Source organism: Oncorhynchus tshawytscha, linkage group LG31 (genome assembly GCF_018296145.1).
Source record: "Oncorhynchus tshawytscha isolate Ot180627B linkage group LG31, Otsh_v2.0, whole genome shotgun sequence".
Classification (NCBI taxonomy): domain Eukaryota; kingdom Metazoa; phylum Chordata; class Actinopteri; order Salmoniformes; family Salmonidae; genus Oncorhynchus; species Oncorhynchus tshawytscha.
Window position 1 is genome coordinate 21345336 of NC_056459.1, and position 11522 is coordinate 21356857.

The 11522-nt window shown below is 47.4% G+C and overlaps 1 protein-coding gene across 2 annotated transcripts in view; it reads right to left on the bottom strand.

Moving 5' to 3' along the window:
• Nucleotides 1-3061: 3061 nt before the first annotated feature.
• bop1 (BOP1 ribosomal biogenesis factor) overlaps nt 3062-11522 on the bottom strand; it is a 135013-nt gene continuing 126552 nt past the window's right edge. For both annotated transcript variants that reach the window (XM_024395400.2, XM_024395399.2), the window contains exons 12-16: nt 7649-7829; nt 4206-4497; nt 3943-4027; nt 3701-3808; nt 3062-3349 (exon numbers count right to left, since the gene is read on the bottom strand). In XM_024395400.2, coding sequence (XP_024251168.1) covers nt 3196-3349; nt 3701-3808; nt 3943-4027; nt 4206-4497; nt 7649-7829 — 820 coding nt within the window. In that variant the 3' untranslated portion in view covers nt 3062-3195. The remainder of the gene's footprint in view (nt 3350-3700; nt 3809-3942; nt 4028-4205; nt 4498-7648; nt 7830-11522) is intronic.

Below are 11522 nucleotides of genomic sequence, written 5' to 3' on the forward strand. Positions count from 1 at the left end.
CTTTCCAAAGAGCCTGTGCTTTTCAGACTGTTTCAGTGCCACTGTCTGAAGTCATCTTCAGAAACAGGGCAGAACCGTAATGCAAGAACTACACACAGAAACACACAAGGGCCTTTAACTTACTGTACTCAGGAACCCACATGCAACACAAAACCTATACACATGTTATAGTAATGGGCCGTGGCAACAACACATTTACAATGGAGGCTCTTGGTGGGGCCCCCATGCAGGCAGGGCTCAAAGCTCTGTGGCAGTGGGGCCCCTGGGAAGGGCTCAAAGCAGTGTGGCGGCGGTCAGTCAAAGGAGCAGAGAGGAGGAAGTCATTAAAAGGTCAGCAAGTCTTTTTAAAACTTCATGATGTCATCTCAGAGCTGCAGACAGAGGAGAGGAATTTGTCTTGTGCCATTTTCAGTTTTGACCAAGAGCGTGTGTAGGCCGAGCCCCGTCTCAGTCTGGTTTTCCCTGGTGTGACGTCTCCCCGGCTACTGGCAACCCAGTCAGCTAATTTATTACAACAGAAAAACTCATCTGCTCTGACTGAGCCTGCCTGGCCTGCTGCCAATCTAATGGCTTTTGTCAAATATCATGTATGGGACCAATCCCTTTGCGTTGATTAAAAATGATTTTATGCATGTCCATTTCCTCCCTCCCGGTACAGCTTGGGAGAGCTGGGAAAAACGGGACTTCAAAACAGGGACAGCTGCAATCAATTGACTGGTTTCTCTGGCTACTGCCAGTGTTAATTGATAAATGTGGTAAAGCGAACCAAGCCCAACAGTTTCCTGCTTTGCTTTTTTTCTTTCTTCTTAAAGATGAAATTCAAGAGTGGAAACATTAAATGGTGGAGGAGAGACAGTGCAATGTACTTTATGAGCCATGGCGTTTTTCACTGCTCTCATGCATGTATGCAATATCAAAGCACTTCCATACTTATTTGTATGGCTCCTTAAATGTAGCGTTTTAATGTTTGGGTCCCTTCACCAATAAGAAGCTTCAGGGGGAAACTAACATTACCGCCCGCCCAAAGGGCTTTCGTGGCAGCAGCTTCAGTTTTCCATCACTTTAGCTCTAGTATGCTTTCCTTGACAAAGGGAATGGAGGAACTTCCTCTGAACACTCGAAAAACAACCTTTTTTAGACCTGTCAAACAGTTCTGTGGTTTAAAGTAGTTAGCTTTTATTTATTTCCATTTTGACCCAATTGAAAGTTGATTTCAAGAGCAGCTGAGTCAATCTACATGTATACATGGTGTTTGTGATGAAACAAACTGCCATCAGTCAGAGCTAAAGTAGAAGAGCGGCTTGAAGTGAAACAAATTGCATTGTATTCCTAGAACACATCGTCAGGCCTACTTCTCATGTTGAATATGCCAAGTGTGTTAAAAACCATATGGATCAATCAACTCTTTCACTATTAGCATCTATCGGCCAATGACATCATTAACGTCTATACAGGATTTTGGCCAAATCAATCCAGGAAATCTGACCCACATACCAGTAAGAGAGGATATTCACAACGAACTGATCAGCGGAGAGGAAATGTAGTTTTAGCGGCTAGAAACGCTAATTTATAAATGACCTGGCATTTGATTCATTGGCATACATTGTAATAAACAACAAAACATTTCAACAGTTCAGACGATTAACAGTTGAGGTACACATTGAGGCTCTAACATACATATACTAATATTTAGAACATACGTATCAGTCAGCTGAACTGTATATTTCTTAGTTCCCTCATGGTCGCTGTTGTGATCGACAATGAATAACATTGCTTTCAAGAAAACCTCAAAATGACAAAAATTCTATATAGACCTCAAATTTAGTACATTTGTTTGCCAGAGTCAATTTCATTCACAATATTTTCAGATTTTGACCATAGCTAGAGACTGTCCGACAGACTGTCTTCGTCACACTATTCCCTATATAGTGCACTAGTTTCGAACAGAGCCCTGCCCAAAAGTAGTGCACTGCATTGCCATCTGGGACAAAGGCAATGATACAGCGATGTGAGAGAGGGAGGGAGCCACAGGTGTACAGTGTCGTACACCACGGCCTCGTCTTGACAGAGAATGATATATAATCCACTGCTTTCTGAAGCATCTCGTCTGGGGCTGAGCTGACGAGCAAAGGAAAAGGAAACCCACTTCCACGTCCCTGGTTGCATATATTTCAGAGGTTTTGAGTTTACCCTTCTTGACCCCCCGGCCACCGATGCAAAAGAGAAGAGTGAGACCCAAACAAAACACACATGCATCAACCGCTTCAGGGAACACTCGTTTTAATTCAAAATAAATACTTGTAGCAGACCGACAAAGTCGTCGAGAAAAGAAGATTTTACAATTTAAAAAAAAGGGATCACACGTCGCCATACATAGTGTTTGTGATCGGAACAAGTCCTGCAGAACCTCAACTGGACATGACTTTGGTTGCATACACAAAGAGAGACCGATATAATTACACATATCCTTCTAGGACAGGGGCTGACAGGGGCCTTCTGGGGGCTCACAACATCTTTGTTCTATTGTTTCTATTGGCAAGCTTAATCTCTGAACATACAGTATATTTTGTCACGGGGGCTGTCTGAAGTGTCCAAGCATTAGTGGTTTGACTCGTATGCGCTGCTATGAGGTCAGCTGCACAGAACAGCAACGTAGACGGAAATGGGCTTTCCTGCCCAGGCCAGATTTGAGGTGCCGTTTGAAACCAAACATATTTTTACTGTCTCAGTTTCACTGAGGAGAGAAAGAGATTATGGCTGTGTGGTCGATGTTCTCTTAGCTTGGAAAAAGTACTAAACATGAGGATAATATACATGATGTCAGGCACTTGATTTGATTATTCCGTCAGGGATAGCTGTCAGAGGACATGGGAGGAGACTGGGAAGTGTCTTAAATACAGTACACATATTGCTCAGATATAGCCCTATGTGGGCTCTGGTCAAAAGTAGTGCACTATACAGGGAATAGGGTGCCATTTGAAATGTAACCAAGGTATCCATATTCCCTATATAGTGCACCACTTTGGTCAAACTGCTCTGGTCAAAAGTAGTGCACTATATAGGGAATAGGGTGTCATTTGAGATAAAAAAGGTATCCCTATATACTGTAGTGCACTGCTTTTGTCAAACTGCTCTGGTCAAAAGTAGTGCACTAGATAGGGAATAGGGTGTGATTTGAGATGTGACCAAGGTGGTTTAGGTGAAGAGGCGGATGGTGGTGTCAGCCCCCGAGGAGAAGACCCAGGGCTGGGTGGGGTGGAAGGTCACGTCTAGGACCCCCAGATCATGGGTGATCTGGTGACCCTTCAGTACCTTGACTGGTACAATGAGAGGATTCTGGAGCAGGTCACTAGAAAGAAAGAATGAAAGAGAACGAGAGATTGATGGATAGAGTTATGACAGTGCAGAAGACTGAACACAGACAATATTCTACAGTATTGTTTTTCTTCATTTAAAACCTCTTGACGGTTATACAGCCAAAATAAAATGTACCAATCAGGAAATATGGTTTGTAGGATACGCATCAACATTTCGACGAGTTGGAGAAGGAACGCAGGGGGAAAAACAACATGACATCTTCAGAGAGAGAGAGCGAGAACGACAGAGGAAAGGAGAGATGGTGAAAAACAGACATGAGACAGTGAAGAGGAGGTGTTTTATTCTATTGGTACAGCAGGTGTGATTGGGTGATGTGACTTACTTGTAGACCATGCCGTGGCAGACGATCACGCTTCCGTCATCAGCACCAGAGGCGAATAGGGGGTAGTTCCTGTGATAAGCCACGCCCCTCAAGGCCTTCTTGTGGTGCCTGGGTCGCCAAAACAGACAAAAGACTTCAGAACCAATAAAACCCAGGCCTCATGTCACGTGGTCAATGACTAGTATTCATTGGCAATCAATAATTACAAATGAATACATGAGAATGTATAGGAAATGCCTCACCGCAGCATCTTGTACGGTTTGGTAGAGAGGTCCAGATCAAACCAGGCCAGTCTGCAGTCATAGCTGCCACAGATCAGGTTATCACCTGGCCAGGAGTAGTGTTACTACAGAAAACATGCATTTCACTCATATATCACCACCTTCCTTCCACTTGAGAATGACCATCAAATCCCAGCTTATTGGTGGTGCATTTAGCCATCTCCACAGGCGTTACAGTAGGACATACTCCCCTCTCTGAAGGGGACCTGTGACAGAGCACTAACCTCCAGGGTGAATGGCCATGCTGGAGATCCACTTGCAGTTGGTCATCAGCTTCTTGGTCAGCTCTTGCTTGATGAGGTTGTAGACGCGCACGTAGCGCTGCGTGGCCACGAAGAAGTAGGGCCGCAGCGGGTGGAAGGAGACGCACTGCACCAGGCCCTTGTTCTTGCGGAAGGGGTTCTGCGTCCGCCGCTTGCTCACCTGGTGGATCAGCACCTGCAGGTTGCTGCTGTTGTCAGGCATGACGCTGGACAGGTAGTCACCCTTACCGTGCCAAACTACCTGCTTTACTGCCTGGAGGAGGGTGGAAGGGAGGGTGGACGGGAAGGGAGGGTGGAAGGGAAGGGAAGAAGGAGAGGGTAAGGGAGGGTGGAAGGGAAGGGAGGGTGGAAGGGAAGGGAAGAAGGAGAGGGTAAGGGAGGGTGGAAGGGAGGGTGGAAGGGAAGGGAAGAAGGAGAGGGTAAGGGAGGGTGGAAGGGAAGGGAGGGTGGAAGGAAGGGAAGAAGGAGAGGGGAGGGTGGAAGGGAGGGTGGAAGGGAGGGTGGAAGGGTGGAAGGAGGGTGGAAGGGTGGAAGGGAAGAAGGAGAAGGGGAAGAAGGAGAGGGTAAGGAGGGTGGAAGGAGGGTGGAAGGGAAGGGGGAAGAAGGAGAGGGTAAGGGAGGGTGGAAGGGAGGGTGGAAGGAAGGGAAGAAGGAGAGGGTAAGGGAGGGTGGAAGGGAAGGGAGGGTGGAAGGGAAGGGAAGAAGGAGGGTAAGGGAGGGTGGGGGAGGGTGGAAGGGAAGGGAAGAAGGAGAGGGTAAGGGAGGGTGGAAGGGAGGGTGGAAGGGAAGGGAAGGAAGGAGAGGGTAAGGGAGGGTGGAAGGGAGGGTGGAAGGGAAAGGGAAGAAGGAGAGGGTAAGGGAGGGTGGAAGGGAAGGGAAGAAGGAGAGGGTAAGGGAGGGTGGAAGGGAGGGTGGAAGGGAAGGGAAGAAGGAGAGGGTAAGGGAGGGTGGAAGGGAGGGTGGAAGGGAAGGGAAGAAGGAGAGGGTAAGGGAGGGTGGAAGGGAGGGTGGAAGGGAAGGGAAGAAGGAGAGGGTAAGGGAGGGTGGAAGGGAGGGTGGAAGGGAAGGGAAGAAGGAGAGGGTAAGGGAGGGTGGAAGGAAGGGAAGAAGGAGAGGGTAAGGGAGGGTGGAAGGGAAGGGAAGAAGGAGAGGGTAAGGGAGGGTGGAAGGAAGGGAAGAAGGAGAGGGTAAGGGAGGGTGGAAGGAAGGGAGAAGGAAGGGAAGGGAGGAAGGGTAAGGGAGGGTGGAAGGAAGGGAAGAAGGAGAGGGTAAGGGAAGGTGGAAGGAAGAAGGAGAGGGTAGGGTGGAAGGGAAGGGTGGAAAGGGAAGGGAAGAAGGAGAGGGTAAGGGAGGGTGGAAGGGAAGGGAAGGAGAGGAGGGAGGGTGGAAGGGAAGGGAAGAAGGAGGAAGGGAGGGTGGAAGGGAAGGGAAGAAGGAGAGGGTAAGGGAGGGTGGAAGGAAGGGAAGAAGGAGAGGGTAAGGGAGGGTGGAAGGGAAGGGAAGAAGGAGAGGGTAAGGGAGGGTGGAAGGGAAGGGAAGAAGGAGAGGGTAAGGGAGGGTGGAAGGAAGGGAAGAAGGAGAGGGTAAGGGAGGGTGGAAGGGAAGGGAAGAAGGAGAGGGTAAGGGAGGGTGGAAGGAAGGGAAGAAGGAGAGGGTAAGGGAGGGTGGAAGGGAAGGAAGAAGGAGAGGGTAAGGGAGGGTGGAAGGGAAGGGAAGAAGGAGAGGGTAAGGGAGGGTGGAAGGGAAGGGAAGAAGGAGGGTAAGGGAGGGTGGAAGGAAGGGAAGGGAAGGAAGAAGGAGAGGGTAAGGGAGGGTGGAAGGAAGGAAGGGAAGAAGGAGAGGGTAAGGGAGGGTGGAAGGGAAGGGAAGAAGGAGGGGTAAGGAGGGTGGAAGGGAAGGGGAAGAAGGAGAGGGTAAGGGAGGGTGGAAGGAAGGGAAGAAGGAGAGGGTAAGGGAGGGTGGAAGGGAAGGGAAGAAGGAGAGGGTAAGGGAGGGTGGAAGGGAAGGGAAGAAGGAGAGGGTAAGGGAGGGTGGAAGGGAAGGGAAGAAGGAGAGGGTAAGGGAGGGTGGAAGGGAAGGGAAGAAGGAGAGGGTAAGGGAGGGTGGAAGGGAAGGGAAGAAGGAGAGGGTAAGGGAGGGTGGAAGGAAGGGAAGAAGGAGAGGGTAAGGGAGGGTGGAAGGGAAGGAAGAAGGAGAGGGTAAGGGAGGGTGGAAGGGAAGGGAAGAAGGAGAGGGTAAGGAGGGTGGAGGGGAAGGAAGAAGAGAGGGTGGGAAGGGAAGGGAAGAAGGAGAGAAGAAGGAGAGGGTAAAGGGAGGGTGGAAGGGAAGGGAAGAAGGAGAGGGTAAGGGAGGGTGGAAGGGAAGGAAGAAGGAGAGGGTAAGGGAGGGTGGAAGGGAAGGGAAGAAGGAGAGGGTAAGGGAGGGTGGAAGGGAAGGGAGGGTGGAAGGGAGACAGGAGAGAAAGGAAGAGCGGAGGATTTAAGTATGATTCAATATGAATTATATTATCACAATTCAAAACAACATTTATATTACTGTTATTACTATACAGTACTATTATCATTACTACAGTAATACATTATAGTTTTAATACATATTTGTTATAATACACCTAGGACTATAGCTAAGCCAAATACAGAAACGTGAAAATATGGGTGGTAGCTAGCATCACTGTTGCAGTCTTTCCAAATGCCATGTGCATCTGTGTCAATTTTGTCAAAGCTTTTCTTTCCACTCTATTTTAAATTGGAAAAACTAGAAAGCTCTTCTCTTATATGTTTCTTTCCATTTACTTGAGGAAAAAGGCGAACCACAATCTACTCTGGTGTTTCTTTAAAAGCCTCCTCCAGCTGTTGGACTAAAAAGGTTTCTGGGGTAAAGACAAAAAATATGTCTGAATGTCATCATAGGGTTCTCAGTATCTCCATCTGAGTGTTTGTCTTCTTCACTATATCCCTAACATTCTGAGTTACCTGTGGCCTTAAAGGGGCAATCTTGGATTGAAAGAAAAACAAAGCATCCATCCTCCACTTTTCTGGCAACCAGCCGAGGGATCGGGCTGGAGAAATGTAACCAGCCGAGGGATCGGGTTGGAGAAATGTAACCAGCCGAGGGATCGGGCTGGAGAAATGTAACCTGCCGAGGGATAGGGCTGGAGAAATGTAACCAGCTCAGGGATCGTGCTGGAGAAATGTAACCAGCTCAGGTTTCGGGCAGGAGAAATGTAACCAGCTGAGGGATCGGGCTGGAGAAATGTAACCAGCTGAGGGATCGGGCTGGAGAAATGTAACCAGCTTCAAATTCATGGAGCTATAGATGCTGGACTGACCACTGACGCAGGAGTTGGGATGACCCTTACCTAAGAGGAGTGAGGGTTACTCAGAGGGAGAGGTAGTGTGTCTTACTTTGGGGTGGGTGAGGGTAAGGCGGTGTCCCATGTTGTGCTCCAGGCCTTCAGACAGAGCCCAGGTGACGGCCTGCTCCTTGTCCTCCTCTGGGGGCTCGTAGGCAGTGATCAGCTGGTCTGTGGAGCTCACCACCAGCCTGTCTCCCAAAGATGGGTTCAACAGCAGCACTGTACGCTCACTGGGGGGGTAGAGAGAGAGAGAGCGAGAGAAACATAATTAGACCCAATCTAATCATGAGAAAACACAAAGATAATTCTTTTCAATGTGTCAAGTAATTAACAAAAAAACAGAGCAAACTAGAATGCTATTTGGCCCTAAACAGAGAGTACACAGTGGCAGAACACCTGACCACTGTGACTGACCCAAACTTATATAGACTCCCCCTTTGTTTTCTACTGTGTTATTGACTTGTTAATTGTTTATTCCATGTGTAACTCTGTGTTGTCTGCTCACACTGCTATGCTTTATCTTGGCCAGGTCGCAGTTGTAAATGAGAACTTGTTCTCAACTAGCCTACCTGGTTAAATAAAGGTGAAATAAATAAAAAAAATTAAAAAGGAAAGCTTTGACTATGTACATACTCAGTGAGCATAGCCTTGCTATTGAGAAATGCCGCCGTAGGCAGACATGGCTCTCAAGAGAAGACAGGCTATGTGCACACTGCCCACAAAATGAGGTGGAAACTGAGCTGCACTTCCTATCCTCCTGCCCAATGTATGACCATATTAGAGAGACATATTTCTCTCAGATTACACAGATCCACAAATAATTTGAAAACAACCCAATTTGATAAACCCATATCTACTGGGTGAAATACCACAGTGTGCCATCACAGCAGCAAGATTTGTGACCTGTTGACACAAGGGTGACCAGTGAAGAACAAACACCATAGTAAATACAACCCATATTTATTTATTTTCCCCTTTTGTACTTTAACTATTTGCACATCGTTACAACACTGTATATATAAATGACATTTGTAATGTCTTTATTCTTTTGGAAGTGTAATGTTCATTGTACATTTTTATTGTTTGTTTTGGCAATGTTAACATATGTTTCCCATGCTAATAAAGCCCTTGAGAGCGAGAGCGAGAGAGACACAGCGAGAGAGAGAGAGGGAGAGAGACAGCGAGAGAGACACAGCGAGAGTAAGAGAGAGAGACACACACACAGTTGAAAGAGAGAGACACAGCGAGAGCGAGAGACACAGCGAGAGAGAGAGAGACACACAGCGAGAGAGAGAGACACACACACAGTCGAAAGAGAGAGACACAGCGAGAGCGAGAGAGAGAGAGACACACAGCGAGAGAGAGAGAGAGAGACACACAGCGAGAGAGAGAGAGAGAGAGAGACACAGCGAGAGAGAGACACGGCGAGAGAGAGACACGGCGAGAGAAAGAGACACGGCGAGAGAAAGAGAGACAAACAGCGAGAGAGAGAGAGAGAGACACAGCGAGAGAGAGAGAGAGAGACACACAGCAAGAGAGAGAGAGAGAGACACACAGCGAGAGAGAGAGAGAGACACACAGCAAGAGAGAGAGAGAGAGACACACAGCGAGAGAGAGAGAGAGACACACAGCGAGAGAGAGAGAGAGAGAGACACACAGCGAGAGAGAGAGAGAGAGACACACAGCGAGAGAGAGAGAGAGACACACAGCGAGAGAGAGAGAGAGAGACACACAGCGAGAGAGAGAGAGAGAGACACAGCGAGAGAGAGAGAGAGACACACAGCGAGAGAGAGAGACACACAGCGAGAGAGAGAGACACACACAGCGAGAGAGAGACACACAGCGAGAGAGAGAGAGACACACAGCGAGAGAGAGAGAGAGACACACAGCGAGAGAGAGAGACACACAGCGAGAGAAAGAGAGACACACATCGAGCAAGAGAGAGAGAGAGGAGACACCGTGAGAGAGACAGCGAGAGAGAGACACAGTGAGAGAGAGAGCGAGAGACATACACAGCGAGAGAAAGAGAAAGAGACACACAGTGAGAGACACAGCGAGAGAGAGAGCACGAGACACAGCGAGAGAGAGAGAGAGACACACACAGCGAGAGAGAGAGAGACACAGCGAGAGAGAGCGAGAGTGACACACAGCAAGAGAGAGAGAGACACAGCGAGAAAGAACGAGAGACACACAGCGAGAGAGAGAGAGAGAGAGAGACACAGCGAGAAAGAACGAGAGAGACACAGCGAGAGAGAGAGAGAGAGAGAGAGAGAGAGAGAGAGAGAGAGACACAGCGAGAGAGAGAGAGAGAGAGACACACAGCGAGAAAGAACGAGAGAGACACACAGCGAGAGAGACACAGCGAGAGAGAGAGAGAGAGAGACACAGCGAGAGAGAGAGAGAGAGAGAGAGACACAGCGAGAGAGAGAGAGACACAGCGAGAGAGAGAGAGAGAGACACAGCGAGAGAGAGAGAGAGAGACACAGCGAGAGAGAGAGAGAGAGAGACACAGCGAGAGAGAGAGAGAGACAGAGAGAGACACAGCGAGAGAGAGAGAGAGAGAGACACAGCGAGAGAGAGAGAGAGAGACAGCGAGAAAGAACGAGAGAGACACACAGCGAGAGAGATATAGCGAGAGAGCGACACAGCGAGAGAGAGGGATATACTTATGTGGAGAAATCACTTTACAAACCTCTACAGCAATATAACAAAGAGCCCAGAACAAAAAGATATACAAGAAAAATTACAAATCCTTGAATCGGCAGTCAAAGACTATCAGAATCCTGTGGATACACCAATTACAGAAGAAGAATTATTAGAAAAACTATGCACTCTCCAACCCAAAAAGGCCTGTGGTGCTGATGGTATTTTAAATGAAATGATCAAATATACAGACCACAAATTCAAATTGGCTATACTCAAACTCTTCAACATTATCCTCACTGCAGGTATTTTCCCCCGATATTTGGAACCAGGGATTGATCACACTAATCTATAAAAATTGAGACAAATTTGACCCAAATAATTAGAGGAATTTGCGTTAACAGCAACTTGGGGAAAATTCTCTGCAGTATTATAAATAGCAGACTACATCATTTCCTTGACGAACACAACGTCCTGAGCAGAAGCCAGATTGGATTTCTAAAAAATTATCGTACAACAGACCACATTTACACCCTCCACATTAATTGATAAACAAGTAAACCAAAACAAAGGCAAAATCTTCTCGTGTTTTGTAGATTTCAAGAAAGCATTTGATTCAATTTGGCACTAAGGTATTTTTTTTATAAACTAATAGAAAGTGGTATTGGAGGGAAAACATATGATTTTATAAAATCAATGTACACTAAAAACAAATGTGCGGTTAAAATTGGCAACAAGCAAACAGACTTCTCCCAGGGACGGGGAGTGAAACAGGGCTGCCCAATAAGTCCAATACTATTTAACATCTACATTAATGAATTGGCAATAAGCAAACAGACTTCTCCCAGGGACGGGGAGTGAAACAGGGCTGCCCAATAAGTCCAATACTATTTAACATCTACATTAATGAATTGGCAACAAGCAAACAGACTTCTCCCAGGGACGGGGAGTGAAACAGGGCTGCCCAATAAGTCCAATACTATTTAACATCTACATTAATGAATTGGCAACAAGCAAACAGACTTCTCCCAGGGATGGGGAGTGAAACAGGGCTGCCCAATAAGTCCAATACTATTTAACATCTACATTAATGAATTGGCAACAAGCAAACAGACTTCTCCCAGGGACGGGGAGTGAAACAGGGCTGCCCAATAAGTCCAATACTATTTAACATCTACATTAATGAATTGGCAACAAGCAAACAGACTTCTCCCAGGGACGGGGAGTGAAACAGGGCTGCACAACAATATTTAACATCTACATTAATGAATTGGCAAGAA